The sequence below is a fragment of the Monomorium pharaonis genome, chromosome 6, assembly GCF_013373865.1.
Source record: "Monomorium pharaonis isolate MP-MQ-018 chromosome 6, ASM1337386v2, whole genome shotgun sequence".
Classification (NCBI taxonomy): Eukaryota; Metazoa; Arthropoda; class Insecta; order Hymenoptera; family Formicidae; genus Monomorium; species Monomorium pharaonis.
The window spans coordinates 26,033,234-26,053,114 of NC_050472.1; the positions used below are offsets into that span (position 1 = coordinate 26,033,234).

A 19,881-nucleotide genomic window follows, 5' to 3' on the forward strand; every position below is an offset into this window, starting at 1 on the left:
CAGATGTTCGTGCGATACCACAATTAATAAACATCTGCGTTTGCAGACTTGCGTTGGCCTTAATTTAATTTGTCATGGTTCTATAAAAGAGGTCATAGTTTTATAAAAACTATATGTTTTATTCATTTATATTAATTTTATTTACATAAAACTATTATGAACATAATACGCGAGGCAAATAAACGCTTATACTTGTTATTACAAAAATTTCACGAAATAAAAAGTTCAAATAATTACTTACGACGTAATTAATAGTTTGTATAGTTTGCAAAGTATAAAAAAATGTGCAAGCATGTGATAAATTGTTCTTGCAATTCGTCAAGTTTTAATCGTAAATATACAATTAATCAAACGTATAAGTGTGCGTATATTGGACAGTAATTGCAATAGTTGTTTACATCCATTATTCCGCATATATATCAAAATTTTTAATAAAAAAGGATTGCTTTTCTTGATATTAACGTATATACGAGTAATCAATCAGCATTTTTCTGTGCTGTACATAAGCTGTAAGTTAAATATCGGATGGAATTATTTTTGAACATTTTTCCGTCGATGTTTGGCAAGATCTTCGTGTTACATTTGCTTTGCGGATTATCTAATTTGCACCGTAAATTTCGAATTGATCCGTGAGATTAGACGCTGTAGATTGCATATCCGCACACTGATATATGAGATAAGCCATGAGTTACTCAGGGAATATTGACACACACACATTTTTTGATATTCTCTTGCAAGTCTAATGCGTATGTGTTCCGAATAAACACATGCCGCACCCCTGATGTCTCGACGGAAGCTAAATCAGAGTTGCAGATTACCTTGAGTTTGGCAAGGCCAATAAAGCAAACATGCACGCGATTATAAGAGAAATCTAGACTATTGCTATAATTGTCAGTTAACGTGTTATTTTTATTTCAAGGCTCTTCCGATTACTGATCCTTGATATATATTTTAAAGTGGCATAAATTTTTAAATACTAAATATCGAAAGAGAAAGAAAATTAAAAAGATTATACAAATTTGATTAAGATCTAAACGCGCAATGGTAGAAATCTAAAGTCTAATCTACAATATACTTTTTGTCTTCTGTTGCATTTTTCTATTGCCTCTTCGCATGTTTTATCGAAATTGACAAGATAAAAATTAACGAACTAAGAAAGAGATAAGAAATGTGTATAATAAGGAACACGACTATTGATAAAATTGTGTACAAAGATCACAAAGGCAGAAAGCAAAGAGAGCATATTGCAGATTAGCTTTAATCCTAGGAAAAAAAACAAAAAATATATGTATTAAAAATTAGCAAAAATAATAAAAGTTATAGAGAAGGAAAAATATCGAAGATTTCCATGCCAGATTTAGATGCGATTCCTCGGAAGGATCGTAGAGATTAAAGTAAATGACGAGATTCATTCCCTATCCTCAGTCCCTCCATCCAAATTTTCAAGTAAGGGAGCCGCTGATGTGTCTATAATGATTTGTTTCCGTTTCAGCGTAAGCTCCTCGATGTCAGCCTGGGGTTCGCCGCCGGCGTGATGGTGGCCGCAAGTTACTGGTCGTTGCTGGCACCGGCGATCGAAATGGCAACCGAGAGCAAGATATATGGAGCGGAGGGCGAGTTCGCGTTCGTGCCGGTCGGAGTTGGGTTTCTCGTCGGCGCGGCGTTCGTATACGGGACGGACATGTTGATATCCACCCTCGGCATTCAGTCCCCCAATGTGCTTTTAGCTATGCAATCAGTCGGTACGAAACAAAGACGCAAGATCATTGCGAAACTAAAGAGTGACGAGGACTTAGACGATGATTATGATCTGTTGTTTAACGACGTACAGATACCCGGCGGGAAAATGTACAGTCGCGTCGATTCGACCGCTATCGATGGTATCTTAATTATTTTCCTTTCGTAAAATCGCAGGTTTTTTTTCTATATTCTCTCTATAGGCTTGGAAAATGGGATCAGTTCATGATGATACGTATATATTGTACACAAGTATACATATATCTCTCTGTATATGTATATGAACGTCCATGTACACTCGCCTCTCTTTGCTTTATCGCAGATATACCTGGTTCTTATTCGGGAATAAGCATTCTCTCAATTGTTAACTTGTTAAAAATTATCATATTATTGGTCTTGTACAATCAATTTAAGTTACAATTTTTGCATGTAGCATGATCAAAAATGTATAAAGAGTAATAGTATGGTAAAACTGCTTGATAAAGATCATGGTACAGAAAAATTAAGTTTATAATTTTGACACCTTTGTTCTCTATTTCTCCTCCTCGCTGTTTTTTAATAAATTCAATAGTGCAAAATATATATTCATGCTAGAACATTTGTTATCTCTATTTCTTAAAATTTTAACGTTTACTTTAATGATTGATTAAATTTATATATAAATATAATATTAATTATAAATTTCTCATATCCAAATTTTATTTATGCTGAGATCATTGCTTATTCCACTTGAATATATATATTGTTGGCATAAATTAAGTAATAGTATATGTTTTTCGTATAAGAAGTGACGTCCATAGAAATAACGAATAGTTGATTCACATTTACTCCAAAATACCCCAAGCTTTGTATTAGCATATGCATGGTATTATTCGTAGTGAAATACGTTGAACTGAAACACACAGGTTCAAATATAAATTCATAAATAAAAATAACCGATTTAATCTAAATATAATAGTTAAACTTGAATTATAAACCAACCAAGTGGTGTGATTGATGAAAAGTGTAAAACAACGGAAACAGAACTAAAAATACTCAAGTAAAACTTGTCATTAATACAAAGTGCACGCTCGTGTAAAATAGTACCTAATAATATATATTTAAATAAAAATAATAAACCAATAAAATTAAACATTTTGGATCTGTGTGAAAAGTTCTACAGAGCTTAAAAAAACTGATCTTATTAATCCTGCCTAAACGAATTTAGCTGCAATAAACTTAATCGGAAGTATTACGTGCGTGAAAAAGTCCCTCTTAATCCTTCATCTTGTACAAACTGCATTTGCATGAAGTGGCCTTTTGCTCGTGGCTCAGTTTTTTAAAATTTGCGGTGTAGTAAATGTTGTTGTGAATATTTAATTTTTCAGGCTTCTACGAACAAAATAGTAGACGCCGACAAATCACGAATATAAACCGATCATCGGAATCAGCAGAAATCGGGACTGTCTACGAGGATCCTAATAACGAAGCGAAAAACAACCAGTGGCGGAGGATATTACTGCTGGTTGTTGCAATTACGGTATACTTCCACGAGATAATAATTAATTATATTTACTTAGTTTTTTATGTATATACAAAGTGTTTTTTCTTTAATTCGATCATTTAGAATATCTCTGTTGTTGATACGAAAAAAGGCACTAAAGGAAAAAATTGTTTAAAAAAAAAAAGCAAATCTTACGATAAGCAACATATTTATTTTTATTTTATGAAATTGTGAAATATATAGACATTTTTTAAAAAAGAAATAGTAAGTATATTTCCATTAACGTAGTCATGTTATTCATAAAAAAATAGGATGTGTTGACCTTTTAAGATAACTTTTTAAATGTGATTTTTTATATTTAAGATTATCTTGGTAAACATATACTATATATAATTGAATTTGATCTTTTGAACTGCATTAATACATGTACGTTAATAAAAATGTCATTTATTTAAAAAATATTAATCTCTAAGTTAAATGATTGAGTTGCATAAAACATTGTATTTAATTACGTAATGAAATATATAACATTTCGATATTTAAATAGGTACACAATATTCCTGAGGGTCTTGCGGTCGGCGTAGGCTTCGGAGCAATAGGCAGTAGTGCATCAGCGACTTTTGAAAATGCAAGGTAAGCTAAGTACTAATAATGTAAACACGTCGAATATGAGCAGCATACGCAACAAAAAACAATATTCGATTACATTACAAGAATGCGTACATAAAAGATATCTTTATAGACTCAAATATCTGAAGAGACACGTGTTTGATAAATATGGCCACTTTTTGTCGACATATGATACTTTTATTAAAGATTAATTTATTAATATTGATATACAAAACCGTTAAAATTTTATTAGAATAGTACCATACAATATTGTGTCGGATAATTTCATGTCGATTAAATTTAATTACATCAATTTAAAAAGGAAATAATGTGCCCTTCAGTTATGCGATGACGCGATCTACTAACAATGAAGTCTGTACTATAGTATTATTAGTCTAGATCAATCTTGCCTATTCAATTGATTACGCGAGTCAAGAGGGTTAAATACAAAGTTGGCGGATTTTAAATATTGCAGCTAGAAAGTGCTCGTGTATATTTTTACCGCGATTCATGAAAAAAAAGAACAAATCTGAAATCTAAAAAGCAACACGATTGCATTCCGTCCCGCATTTCGATAACCGAGTTGTATTTATAACGCATTTTAAACTGAAATTATTTTAATAAGTGACCAGTTTCGTATAATAAAATACAGACGTTATTATAGGAATATTGAACGGATCTAAATGGTACCAATAAAAGTAGTTTTATGCCATAATAAGGAACGGTCCTCTGGTTCCCCTCTCTCTCTCCCTCTAGGAGATAAGCAACAGGTTTAAATCGGTAAACAACCTAATCTAATTTAACCCGTATGCGCGTTAATGCAATAAGAGCAAAATATAAAACTTCTATTTAGAAGAACCGAAGAAACTATCAACTGTATTAAACGAGAAATGTAATGTCTACAAAATGACGTTCGAACGATTCGAATCTTTTCTATATCTGATTTTATACGAATATTAGGCCTGTTTTTTGTTGCTGCACTGGTCCAATAAGTTAGAATAAGACAAATATATTTTTTCTCATTCTAACTTATTGCAGTACAGCAGGTGCAGTGACAAAGAACAGGGACTCGATTCTTGAAGTCATTCGCAAGAGAAACGTATATGCAAATACTCGCCTAACAGAAAAGTTGCAAGTTTGGTTAATATCCATACGATAGCCAATAAATTTCCAACTTTTCTGTAAGAACGGAATTTGCGAATACGTTTCTCTTGCGAATGAATTCAAGAATCGAACCCCAGGTCTATAATCTTTCGAGCATTGTGCGAGCATCTTTGTTACCGATCGCGAATATACCGACTACGAATATTACCTTCTTAACGTTCCGAACGCAAGTCCCAGATCCGTCGCCAGGTGGCAGCGGTGCAGAGTGCTCGCGCGCGTAAAAGTTTTAGACGCAGTCTCTTCGCGAGGAAGTCAAAATTAACGATACGGATTATAAATTCTCTCGAACCTCTCGTTTCGAGTCGCTATCGTTCGGCCCGCATCCCAGAATGTCCGATCGATCGGAATCCTGGACGGAGAGCGGCGTGTGAAGAGGAGGAGAACGAAAAAAAGGATCGGAGTTCCTCGCCGCCATCTTTCCCTGCCGTCTCTCCCGCTCTATTAGCGACAAACAGGGCACGAAGCAAGTAAGTGCGAGTCTCGCGCCTGATCCCGATGATCCTCGACCCGGAGCAGCGGCGGCGACGGGCGCCCGCGACTATTACGAATTACGTCGCGAGGTCGCGAGCGATTGACGAGAGAGTCGGAACCCGCCGACTCGCTCGGTTGCGCGGCGTCGTGGTAGGAGGTCCCCATGAATGAGCTCTATGGTGGTCGACCGCGGCCGCCAGTTGGAGGCGAAGTTTATTGGCTCCGGTCGGTGCCTGCCTGCCTGCGGCGCGCAGGGAGTGAAGGGCACGTGTGGCCCTGGAATCCGACGAGCCCTAGGCGCCGCGCATTCCATTCCAGCGTTCCCCTTCTCCCCGCGCTTCTCTCCCCCCCCCCTTCCTCTCGCTCCGCTTACCTACCTACCTTTCTACCCACCCCGCGCCTACGTGTCCCGCTTCTTCTTTCGCGCTGCTGTGTCTTCCCTCCGCTCCCTTTCCCTGCCGTCCGCGTCAGCTCCAGCTCCGGGCCTGCGGTGTCTTCGAACTCGCTTTCTTCCCCCGAGACGCGTTTGCTTTTCGAGAATTTCGCCGCGTATGTACGTCGCGACGGTCCATGCGTCGTCTCGCAAATCCTCTCGGGAGGGAAAATTTCCGAAGATCGAAGAGATTTCTGGGAATCTCTTTTGAGATTATACTCTCTCGTGAATATTCCGGATTGACACACTTTTACGTAAGGAATATGGTTTCCTATTTTTTAATCTTATTTTTTAACTTCGATTTTTTTATTTCGGAACAATTTGGCGATCGATTCGAATGCAATTAAGATCGAACGTCACGGAATTCTTGTTCCATTGAATATCGGTATTTTCGTCTAACTAATGTATTCGTTAAAACTTAGAAACCAAGTACGAGAAGATGAAAATTGAACCCATTAGCTACAGTCTTGATTTGTGTGAGCCAACAGTTTTATCTTTCGTATTTCATTAATGACGAAAAAAAAAGTTAACGGCTAAACAAAAATTGCTCTAATTATTAGGTACATTTCTTTAATTGAAAAAAAAAAAAAAACGCGAAATGTACTTTCGGCTCATATTGAACCTTCTTCTGGACTGCATTCAGAAATATCATCCAGGTATCATTTTATCCTTGTTTAACATTCGGTGAGCAACAAGGAGAAAATGATATCTTAATGTTTCTGGAGTTCGGCATTCGGTTGCGATACAAAGTACTATATAAAACATGTAAAGAGACGAACCCGACTTTCATGTTAAAAAGGGTTGAGCCGAAACATACATTTTTGTTACGGTTACAATTTCGAGAGTTCAATTTATTAGTTTATAAAAATATTAATCTCAAAATTAGAGCAGAATTAAAAAAAAATTGCAAACTGAAGAATTGCGGACACGTCGTGCAGCATATGCGACGTGTTTTTATTGCTAGTAATAATCCTCGTGTGACGCGACGTTTGTAGAAGCGCCTTAGAGAGGCGGCTTTATGTTTCTCCTAATGAAGCCACAATCGCGCAAAGTTAATCTATCGAAAGATCTTAATGGGATATTGAGCAAAGAGACCGAAGCTTATCACCGTATCGAGTAAATGCGCGCGCACGTGGCCCGTGCACGTGCAAACGCGAAGCGCTATTTCCGATTCGCCCGGCCCTCGGGATCGTTGCCGTTTGACGTACATACGGTATACGAATCGCCGTGGCAATTCGCCTAGCACCTTCTACACACGGGCTTTCGCCGTTTCTGACGACTTATTTACGATCGTTACGTGATTCGCGAGCGGATACGTGACACATTGCGCTTACATATATCGCTCTTACACAACGGCTGCCTGACGTTAACCGCGATTTTTCCCCGCGTAATTTCACGTTGAGAATCGAAGCGCGCAAGCCGAGTCTTTCTCGTCGACGGGAAAATCGAAAATCCCCGAGGGATGTGTGCTCGCGAGCGCAAAAAATCAGCGTGTGTCCCGCGCAGGGGTCCTTTGTTCCCCAGGCACAGGCTGTACTTTTCACTTAAACCGAATGATTTACTCGCGTTGTAAATAAGCTCCAGACGGGAAGCAGGCAAGATGTTTTCGTTAATCTTGCGTAATAAACCAATGATAAAATCGTGCAGTAGTGATAAGCGTACAGACAATGCTCACACTCGTGAGCATGCCTTCGTCATATGTGGTCCACAATTACACAAATTGATTGAATAGATATTGATTCGCGCTGATTGCCCTTATTTCCACGTTTTTACATTGACGTAATTATTTTATCGTAATCTTTCTATATTTTGACAAGAAAGTTGGTCTATATGATTAGAAATAAAATTTTTCTTATTACTTTGAATTATTTTTTTCTGAAAATAGATTCTCACAAAAATAAATATTAAATATGTGAATCTTATTCATTGTTAATGTGTTAATTGTTACTTTTCATGTACGTGAAATTGTTAATTTTTCTGAACCTGTTAATATTTCGTTAGCATGTCGCAATAGGTGTATTACACTATAACACTAATTATAAACAAGAATGCGAAAACGTCATTTAGTTATCGCTAACGAGACTTTGCGAGCGACGCATTATAAATGTACCGCCGATGATGTAAAACAAAATTGAGCAACGTCACCTGTTCCCAATGACAATGGAGATAAGAGCGACGCGACGGTTGAAAACGTCAATGAGAAACCGGGCAATTAATACCGCAACGAAAGCGCCCGGAATTTTCACGACGACTGGCAATCCGACCTGGGAACTTTCGCGTCACGTCTCGGGAGGTAATTAGCGCCGTCACCTTAAAAGCGATCGAAAAACGGCGGGTAGTGAAGTCGCGTAAGACGGTAGCCGACTTCCATTTCGGAAGTGAAACTTCCCACGGTGTGCGTGCGCCCGTTATTGGCAAGTCCTAATAAGAGAGAAATTCTGACAACGGCACGCAACGACGCTTTGTAACGCTTTTGGCGTTACCGAGCTACCGAGTAGCAGTTGGTCCTGTTTCGAACCACGTTAAAAAAGAACGGGAGGGAGAGAGAGAGAGAGAGACGGACGGGAGAGAGGAAGAGCGAGAGGAAGAAAGAGAGAGATGCTCTCGATGCTCGTTTGGAAAAATCGTTCAGCCTTGGGCGACCCTAGCCCGTGCCCTTTTCTGTCTCGACCAGTTCGTAACGAACGACATACCATTCTCACGACGATTGCGATTAACCCCCTTGGTCCTGCATATATTTTCAGCTGCAGGTCCACGTCGCGGAGTTCACTGTACAGGGCGTCCTCGGCTAGCCGCGTTTATAACGATGGACCTTGTATAAGTAACTAAAGAAGGGCGTTGGGAGAGATGCGAGTTTCTAATTTTGGAACGGGAGATGCTCTCGAATCGATCGTCGGAAAGAAGGCCGGTTCTTATCTATGAGTCCCGCCAAATTAATTGTTGTATTAATCATCTTACATCTTCCTTCGGAGAACTCGCATAACAACGCAGATTTTCAGATTTAATAACACTCGCATCATATTTTATTAGAAATACAGAAATATCAAATATTGAATAATCTTTTAAACGTTTTCAAATTGTTTGCAATTTTTCATTTAATGCTCGTTACATGGTACACATTGTTTTTAATAGGAAGTGCGACAGATAGGAAGGGAAATAAGTACAAAAATATATGCTCCATTGACTTTTATTTTTTTACAACAAATTACTGCATAATAATCACTTAGCGTATCCGTTACATAAGCATCGCGACTCTATGACTAAACTCGAGTTTCCCGTCCATAAATCTCACTTATATCGATTTGCAATATCCGCAATGTAAAAAAAAAAAGGCTCGAAGGAGAGACCGTTGTCACGGCGTTCCGGTCAAGGAGAACGCCGTCAAGACGTCATCGTCATGGAAATGAAATTTTTGCGCAACTCGGGGCGACAGGCTCGGCCGATTGATCAGCAAACCGACCTACGCTCACATCGCGTCCTTTCCAAGGAAACATAACTTCTGCGGTGGCGGAGGTGGCAATAAGTTCCGGTACGCTGGTGCGCGCTGAAAGAATCATGAATGAAACGTTTCGCAGTTTCTGTTGCAGCGCCGGCAACGATCGCCGCCGATGTTGCAGAACGACCGACGGAGAGATGCGATAAGAAATTGAAGGAAAAAGAGAGAGAGCGAGAGAGAAGTAGGTAGATGGAAAGGTATAGGCCGATTTGTATCCGTTGTAAATCGCTCAAGGAGATCCGGTACTGACTCACTAGCCACGAGAATGTGGGTCTATCACTCGTTTCTTCTCTCGACTCTCATGCTTTTTTCAGAAATCCTCGATTTTCGATCGCGATTGCACGCCGAATCACCTGCTCTAAACTTCATTGCATGAATAAGACGAAGGATATACGTTTACACGTAACTACTGTACTACTTTTTGTAAAAATTTCGTCTTAAACGAATATTCGATGTAAGCGATACCTATTACGTATACGAATGCGAGTCTTGAAAAAAAGTACATTTTGTGGGATAGTTATGCATGCTAGAAGTAACGTCGTCATCAGTATATTTGATGCTTTAATAACTTCAATTCGCAGGTAGATGACGGGTAACATCCACGCGGCAACACGATAACGTAAAGCAGCATCCTTTATCACAGTCGCAGGCGTACCTTGGGGTCCGGGAACGCGTTCTCCGAAATTTATTTACGACGCGCCGTAAATGCGGACAGCGTTTCGAATCACCGTAGGCGGAGTACGATCTCACAAAGGGCGCGAGAATCTGATTTGTATACACACTGGCCCTCTCTTCCTTCTCCTTCTCGTTCCTCTCCGTCGTACTCCTGCTCGTCCTTTTTCGCGGAGCTGCTTCTGAACAAGGAAGAGGCCAGAGAACGACGAGGCTGAAAGGAGAGAAAGAGAGAGAGAGAGAGAGAGAGAGAGAGAGAGAGAACATGTGTAAAAACGGAGGAACCGCGGGGTCCCCCGAGTCGCTGCGCCACGTAGATAAGGTGGTGCTATGTTAAACATGGCGCCGGACAAAGCTGCCGACGAAACCATCTCATTTCAGTGCTATCCTCTCCCGGCTGCCTTATTATATACCGGTCGACCGGCGCTCACCGCGGTTCTTCTTTCTTCTTCTTCTCTCTCTTTCTGTTCCTCTGGTATCTTCTCATTCTTATTCCTCTCTTTTTACCTCTTTGCTTGTATTGGCTCTTCTTTCTACCTTGCCTACCCTTCTCTCCAAAATCTACCTCCCTCTCATCGCTCTTCCTCTCTCTCCTTTATCTTCATTCTGTTCTCGTTTCTTCTCGATATCCTGTGCACGTCCAGTCTGAGATATGCCGTAAAGATCGAGATAAAGAGCTTTTGATTTTTTTCGATATTGCTATGTTTATCTTCAACGACGCCCCGGGTTTCTTAATTTGTGTCATCGGATTGTTGGACGTGAGAGTATCGTTTAACTTTCCGATCCCACGCCGCCAGGTATAAATAGGTTGCCCTTTCTTACCGCATTAAATATTGATGACAGACTTTTCGATCTACTTTTCTTTAACAATAATGTCGTGGTATCAATTATTGTGAACAGCACGACATGGCGACAGCACGAGAAAAGGAGGTTAAATTGATGTAATTTAGTAGAAAAATTCCATTGTTCGCTTAATTTCAATTAAGTAAACTTTAACTTTCCAAAATTCTCTCTGACCTGTGAGATAATTATTAAAATATTTAAGCATATTTCTGAAAGATTCAAGTGTCCCTTTTTAATTTGACTTTTATATTGCAATATTACTTACGCTTAACTGATAACATTTACATAATTGATATTAATGATAAAAATACTAAATTAATAATTCTTAATTGTCGGCGTCGTTCTGTCGATTGCGTCGTGACCTGGTTTCTGTTACAGTCTCCGTAAACTCCCCTTCCCCTCCCCGGGCCCGTTCTCCACATCCTTAATCGTTGCGCGTACCTAGTGCCTATCCGCTTATCTCACGCGGAAAACTAATTCTGACGTGCGCTAATAGCGACGGAAGTCAAGTACGATATAGCACTTCCCGCTTAGGCATGCCGCACTTATGGATGCACGTGCGCGCATGCAGTTAGTGCGTACGCGATACGCCCGTCGTGTATTACTGTACTAAGAGAGATAGAGAGAGAGAGAGAGAGCCTGCTGTTCCTCTACACGGAGAGGGCCCGTGCGTGTCGGAGTAATTTCTGTTGTCGGCGATTTTCACGGCGAGAGACAGAGCCAGTTCCTCGAACACTCGTTCCCGATCTCGTGCTCGTCGGTATGTAAATTACGGGGGAGCCGCATCGCACATTTCCTCTTCTTTACTTTACCGATACACCGCCGAAACGTCCTGACGCTTCCGAATTCATTGCTACTTTACATTATCGAGAAAAGTACGCATACGTAATTTCTTCGCCTCTCGCGTGACGCACGCGTAACGGGTTATTGTACAAAAATATTTTTATTCGTTGCAAACAACGTAAGAAAGAAAAGATTCTCCCTATTGATATCTCTTACGCTTGCATTTGCAAGGTAAAAAAATGGTCGGCGATGTCGACAAAGTTACAATTACATAGATTAATCATTTAGCGTATAATTATTGCGTTTTGCGGCATTTGCAAGGATAAATGTATGTTACAATCACGGTGCGGGTCAAGAATGACGATATTAAGTTGAAAACGCGTATACGTGAACACTTGTAGCTCGACATATTGCAAATTATCACAGAAATTGTGCAAGCAATATATAAAAGATGCGTACGTAAATTTTTTTTTCTATTTCAATAAAAGTATAATTTAATTTAAAATTTTATTAGGTCTTAATTTCAAAGGATTTTGAAAAAGAAAACATCTTATGTTCTTCTCAGTCTCAGTCCTTATGTTTATAAAGATGTTCCGAATTGGCACATCTGCCGCTGTAATCATTTCCCTGGGGAACGAAGAGAATTTACCAAAACATGAAGGCCTAAAATATGTCGACACACCGCTCTTACAATTTAAGGCTGCAATCCCCTTATCGGAACTCCCGGGGAATTCTCGAGCGACAAACGAACGATCGAGTGACGAGACTTCTGGTCCTTAAGGGCCCGGCGTTCGACAGGCCGCATTCGCGATTACCATAGTCTCGCCTTTCACGGATTCCCCCGATTGCCTCATTATTCCACGAAGCGCGATTACGCCGATAAGCATCTCTTCCCGTTTTGCCGGTGCACTTTATAATCATTCAAGCACGGCCGTTCGCAAGTTGAGCGTTTCTGAGAACTGGACTCGCGAGACGTTCTCTAAGCTAGTGACATTCCACGCCGATACTTCTCCCGTCTCGTATTTCGCGCTCACGCGTCCCCCGTCTCCCCCTCACCCTGCCGATACCTTTTCTTTCGTTCCTTCCTCTTTCACTCCGCCTTCATCTTCTTCTCCTTCTCCTCCTCCTCCCTGCTTCCTCTTCCAATCGCCGCTGCAGCGGCACAAACTATTAAAACCTGGCTTTAGAATTTATATCGGCCTCGCGGCACCTGCTGCACTTTACCGCGCTGCAGATTTCTCAACAATTATGTCACTTACCGCGCAATACACGCGCGCCGACACACAGATCGCGATTAGCATACGTTAATTTAGCAATCGTCGATTCATAAAGTAACTTCTATAATTTCTTAGCCTTTCGTGTTTCTCGATTCACGTATACTCGCCGTAACGTTTTGAAATGAAGAAACATTCGCTTTAATTTGACTTAAAATATTATTATAATAAAAAATTATTGCGCCATAAAAATTTGATATTGTCAAATATATTAATTACAAAATTAACTTACGATTATACGCTATCGTTAACGTGATAGACAAAACATTCTATTGCTTCTTAAATCTAACGAAGATAAAACATTACTTTGATATTATATACATTACAAGTTTCACTTCCAAGTTTGAATTTTGTTTTATTCAAATTTGAAGAGTAAACTTTATTATCTTCAAAACTCCATTATCGAAGGCAAATACTAAGATATTAAGATCTTTAAATGATTGTCCGCAAACGCCAGTACTTTTTTATTAACATTTTCAAAATTAAGTGAATTTATTATTGCTCTCTTTATCTCATCAATATATTATTTTCCATAAGTGTCTATTCTACGTCCAATAGTCGAATCAACAATTATAATCCGTTAAAAAATTACAAATGTTTAAAAGACGAAAGCGAGAATCAATTGAATCTCTTGGTTAAATTTAAATAACATTTACGGATGCATCTCGCGAAGGAGTCCGTCGATAATCGATTACGTTAACCTTGAGCGATTAGCGGAGTTCCGCGCGCTGCATTAAGCTGCATTCCAACGACTTCCTTCATTTCAACGAGGAGAACCGTGCCGACTCCGACGCCGACGACGACGACGACGACGACGACGGCGGCGGCGACGACGACGGTCGCGGTATGTCGAGCACATCTCCTAGGCGAGCGGTCTGACAGTCGATCGGTCGACTCCTCACGTTCATCGCCTGGACTCGCCGCCGCGTTTCTTCCTCGCTCGTCCGCTCTCTTCCTCGCGCTGCGCGGGCCGATGCACCGGCGCGGCGCGACGTGGTGCAGCGACTTCGCAATGCCTGGAATGCGGCGGCATTACGCATGCGCACCGCGTACCTTACTCGGAACAGACGAACAGCCGGATCCGTTATGTCCCTCGACGACGACCTCACGATCGTCTGCGGGGACTTAACCGAGACCTGCGCGGCCTGCGCGATCTCTGCCTACCTCTCCTTTTTTTCTCTCTCACTCTCTCGTCCGTTCTACCTAGTCTTCTTTCTCTCTTCCTGTCCTGGAGACACCTAAGTTCCTAATGCGAAGTGTACGACGGCATCGTAGCTCTGTTGCATTGCCGAGACACCTGCTTTACCTTACCTTACCTGTAGTTGCTGCTCGCCGGCGATTAATCTTGTTCGCCGCATACCGCGATACGCGAGGAACTCGGAGCACCTCTCCCACCCCTCTGTCTCTCTCTCTCTCTCTCTTTGATCAGGTATGATCGGTCTAATGCGAGCTAATTGATTTCGGTTGCGAACGCTGACGGTATATATTACTCGGCCGAGCATGATAGAGGAGCGCGCGATAATAAAGCGCTAAATCACGCGGGACGCATTTCGCAGATGAGTAATCGAAGAATGTCACGATCGTTAGTGGTACTTAGTATCCATATCCGCAGCTTTTAAACGTATCTCTCAATGTGCACTGCAATTTGAGCCCGCCAAGATCTGTAGGCATAAAAATAGCCTTTCGCGTTGTAACTTTGTTATTACGATCGATGGAAAGATACGAGGAGGGGGAACAATAAAACCGATACGTCACTTTGAGAATTGCGAGACTGAAAATTACGTGTGAGAGAGAGGTCGGGGTGGTCACGATATAGCTATCTTATTGAAGAAGAAACATCCCTATGTGTGTTGAGGGTGCGTAATCACGGCGATCGCGACGCGAGACCGAGACGGATACTACAGCAGCGGCGTTGGGGTTGATCTTACGGTCTTATGGTTTTATGGCGTTAGTCCGTGGCCGGTGGCCCTCTCTCTCCTCCCCCCCTCGACCCCCTCGAGACTCACGGAGTTGAAAGAGCCGGAGAGCTCGCCTTGGCGTTGGTGGAATGCGGGACGGGCAAATCGCGGTCGGCCCGCTTGCGCCTCGTTCCCATGCATTCCTTCCTGCCCCTCTCGCCCTCCTCCGCGTCCTCTCGTCCCTTGGTCTCCCTCTCCCTTTCTCTCTCTCTATCTTTCTGTGCCCTCCTCCCGTCTCCCCTCTCCTCCTTCTTTTCCTTTCCTCTTGATCTGTCTCCTCTCCCCTCTCACTCACTCTCTCTTTCTCTCTTTCCTTCTCGTCCCTTCGCGCTCTCTCGCACAGATACATTGCTCTGCACCTCTATGCGCTCAACGTTTCATCTCGTTTCTCTCCTGTCTCTCTCATTTTAGTTTACACACATACGTATGACATACATGCACCACAAACGAAGATTTCGCCTCTTCTCTCTCTCTCCTCCCTCCTCTCCTCTCTCTTGTCCCTTTTTTTCTTTCTTTCTCAGATTCCTCTCTATGTTTCCCGCACGGGCGCACACGCGAATTCGCAGATCTTTCCCTTTCTTTCTCCACGCCACCCCCTTTCCGCTTCCCGATACTCCGTCTCCCTCGTTTACGCGTGCGTGCACATGTGTATGTGCACGCACGCTCGTGCACGCGATAGACGTGGCTCTCTCTCTCTTTCTCTCTCTCTCTCTCTCTCTCTCTCTCTCTCTCTCTCTCTCTCTCTCTCTTTCTGTATATCTCTCTCTCTTTCCCGCGCGTGCGGCCGAATCCCTACGCGAACATCCTTGCGCCTCCCTCGGAACCAAACCATCCCACCTCGTCCTGTTCCTCGACTTCCTTCTGCTTCTCGTCGAACACGCTCCTTTAACCGAACCGTGCCTCGTCATGGCATCTTAACCGATCGACTCGTGCCCCACGGCCAACATTGTTGCGAATCAGGCCGAAGAAATAAATATTGAAATGGAGCAATATCGAGACGCGTTATGAGCCTTATTAGATTATCTGCCTATTTTATGCAAACTCTAATTTTTATTTTCAAATTCTCACTGATAATATATTTATACCGTCTGATCTCGATTAATCCTTGTAGACCTCCGCTTGTACAGTCGTCAAAATCTTTTTTTTCTTTAGTACACTAAATTCTCTATTGGAAAGTAAAATGAATAAGATAAACAATACTTTTAGCGACGTTTTCATTTCTTATTATAAATCAGTTTCTTAAATTTAATTAAATATATAATTTTAATTTTATGAGCTTTTGTTCTCCAAACTTTTATCGTTATTTTAACTTATATTTAATATAAAATTCTAAATTATTCGCGATTAAAATGAGTGAGAATCCTCATCTAACATTGTAGTTTAACATTATAGTGGATCGATAAACTGATCGGTTTTTGCAAAGTGCGTTTCGCGTATTAGCTTCCGACGTTCCTCATCCTGGCAGCGGCAGAATCGAGGAGCGGATAGGTGTTGCCACGTAAGGACAACCGCGGCTTTATGGAATTCAACATGGCGTCCACGGTGCGTCCGATGGAGTTACAGAGACCGCCATGTTGCACACCAACGAACTGCCCGGTCGACGTGATCTATTAAGTACTGCCGCGGTGTTTGGATCGATCTCCAATTTATTATTCGTTCGTCAGAGTTAACTTCAGTATCACAATCTAACAACAGAATTATTTGCCTTTGCAGTCGAGTCTACTTTAACTGACGCAGACTTTAATTCATGATAACGTTTATCTTTCGAACTTTCTTCTTTTTCTCTTATTTCATGGAGCAATATGATCGGCGATGACCTCGGACATTTTCGCGTTTTTTTTTCCTTCGGAGAACTATCTATAGTAGTCGCTCGTAGTTGGCCCGGATCTTAGATATGCGTAGATAACGGTGCGAGAACCCGGCACGTGTTCGATCGCGCGTGTGTGTGCCTGGACTTACACGCGCGCAGCTTTTTTTGCGTCGGAGATGACCGGCCCGGTCAGATCTCTTTTTTTCTACTAGGAGAAATCCGCGGTTTTCAACACGAGACGGCGCGACGCCAGTGTCGTATACTCGGCGAAACATTCCACGACCTTACCGCATTATAATTATAAACCGATGAATAAAACAGGATCTACCTTTTTTATCTAAATTATTTGTGAACCGACGCTACAGATAACTGTAATACACGAGAAAAATCCTGTTTATATATTAAAACTGCTAATCGTTGCGCGTTTTGGTTTACTTGCCGTTATAGATAAACTTCAAAGTTATTTCCCGTATAAAGTAATGTCGTGTGTTTCAAACGTAACAAGCTGCTGTGAAAAAGTATTATGAATGAGCAGCCGCTATTATCCTATTCCTTACATCGTCACATACTATCTTGCATAACAAGATCAAGGCGGACTACCAAACATGATAAATACTTTCTAATCTACGCGCAGGCGAAGAAAAGGAGACGCCAAGCTAATGGCTTTTCTAAACATCCTGTCGACACACATCAACAGAACCGTGATAGTCATCCGTGTGTTGTTAATTTCTTTATCAAAATGATATATATTAGCTTCCACGAATTTTACAGACCGCAAGTTTCGAATCGAAGATTTATTACAATTATATTTATCTATTTAAAATTAACAGAAAAAGATACTAAGAAATCAGGAATCAGACCTGAAGAAAATTCTATCAATTTGAGGAGAATATAATCGCAAGAAGACTTTCTCGCGTTACTCTGAATGAAGCGGTTTTTCTTTTACTTTCAGCCTGAATACGTATTCGTCGTCGCTTGTGATGTCCGCTTGCCGGCATGAGACCTCAATTAAGATGTCTATGCGAAAAAAAATGGGTTTCTCGCTAGAAAAAGTGTCTTCCTGAAAATTTGTCATGGATCTACGCGCATGTCAACTTATTCGCCCGGTACTTTCTCCCGGATCCTGAGCACTCCTTTGCGCGAAACATTCCTCTTGGCCCGGTATCCTCTCGGTCCGCTCTCTACGAGAGAGCTCTCAGTCGCCCCGTTCCTAAGGTTATCTACCCGACTCCTCTCGTCGTCTTCCTTCGCCCACCGGCTCCAGCTCCGATCTCGGCTGCCGCTTCGCACTCGAATCTTTTGCGGCCGCGAGTTAGCGTGCAGCCGCTCGTTTCTGCGGCTCTTCGCGCGAAAGAAACGAGCTCCGCTAATAGATAGATTAGCCACGCGTAAATGTTACGGTAATACGATTAGCGTCGGAGAAAGATCGACGCTAATTAATACCTCGCTCTCGACGAAGTCATACGAAGGTTATATCCTGCATGAAAACTTCTCAATTTAAGACCTACAGCAGAAAATGAGCGCCCAATGTAACAAACTAGAGAACGAGGTTTCGTTACTCTAAATAACGTTTAACTTGATTCGGAGAACTGGAGATATAACATTATGTGCCTAGCCTTTCACAATGCTATTGACCTTGGCATATCGAGGCTTCTTCAATATGAAAGCAATTTTAAGAATATTCTGAGTATTCTGTACATGTGCAGTACTAGTATAAGATCTTTCTTGCGTAAAGCCTTCAATTATATAAATAAAAAGGGCTGATTATTGCTTCTTCACGTTGTATTCGATGTTGTACAATTACTAATACTACGTTCTTTATATTTCCATTTATAATTCGTCACGTTCTTCGTTTCCATTGTACATTTGTCTCTCAAATGTCTATTTAATAATAAGAAAATTAAATTATTATGAAGTGCGATCGCAATACGTACGACGACCATTCTCTCGATCTCGAAACAATTCACCGTCGCCCTAGCCGTCTGGCGAACACGGTAGACGGGGCCGGGAGTAGGCAGGGGCCCTGACCGTGGAAAGCAGAAAGAACTCAGGAAGGAAAAGAAGCCGCGGCACCCGAACCACCGTCGGTGGTGGTGCGCGTTCAAGGGCCCGCGATGTTAGTGATAGTGGGGCACCCGCAAGAGGGAGAGATCAGCCGCTCTCAACAGGAGGAGAAAGAACGACGATAATACGTACACAACGTGCACACGTACGTATCCACGTACGTACACGTACCGCGTACACAAGTGAGGGAGGAGGAGAGAGGGAGGGGAAGGGGCGATCATTCTCGGAACTCGGGTGACCTCCCCCGGTGCGACTGGCGAACAGCCGGACCCGACGGGTTAACTGTACAACCACTTATATACCTCGACGCCGTAGGAATGCGGCGACGATGATGCCGTCGTCCCATGAAATAACGCGCGACATGCCGCGGCATGACATACCTCTCGCCGGGAGCGAGCCCTGCGTGCGGGAAGAGGAGAAGAAACCACCTTATGCCGGACGACGGTCTTTAGGCGCGGATCACGTCATTCATTCACCTATATGCCGCCCTTCTACCGCGCCGCTGATCGTACCCGTCGCCTTCGCTCTGCTGCCAACTCGCGTTGATCTATTGTTCCCTGAGTGAGTCCCGGTCGTTCGCGGATCGACGACTCGCCGAGTCCGGATCGCGGAAGAGCGATCCCGTATCGCGTCTGGATCACTCGTGCCTCGGCTTTTTTCACCTTGGAGCGATCCGCTTACGTTTACGTGATGACGGTTAGACACATTTTTGCGCGGACGGACGCGGACGCATCAATTTTTTGCGACGCTAACGGCAATAGATTTTTTATTGCATTATTTAAGATACGATACTCGGTGCTTGTAAAATTTTTTTAATGCCTCGTTGAACTTTGACTCGAACTTTGTATAAAAGCAACTGTGAAACAAAAATGCAACTATCTCGAGAACAAGATAAAATTATCGAGATTTGCAGAAATCTTGATAAATATTTTTGCAGCTTTTTTAAATATTTATATCACGGTGATTGTTAATTTATCTATTTTAAGAGCTTGCGATTTATCTCTTAGCACGAAGGCGCGGTATTTGCAAGTTGCTATTTGTCAAGTCGCGAAATATGATTACTAGCAACGAGTCTGAAAGCCCC

The 19,881-nt window shown here is 41.9% G+C and overlaps 1 protein-coding gene across 2 annotated transcripts in view; it reads left to right on the forward strand.

Annotated features, from left to right (window-relative positions):
- LOC105837187 (zinc transporter ZIP11) overlaps window positions 1–19,881 on the forward strand; it is a 33,305-nt gene that overhangs the window by 2,794 nt on the left and 10,630 nt on the right. Inside the window, exons 2-4 of one of the 2 annotated variants that reach the window (XM_012681749.3) lie at window positions 1,493–1,880; window positions 3,105–3,256; window positions 3,768–3,853. In XM_012681749.3, coding sequence (XP_012537203.1) covers window positions 1,493–1,880; window positions 3,105–3,256; window positions 3,768–3,853 — 626 coding nt within the window. The remainder of the gene's footprint in view (window positions 1–1,492; window positions 1,881–3,104; window positions 3,257–3,767; window positions 3,854–19,881) is intronic. The other variant, XM_012681750.3, reaches the window with a different exon arrangement.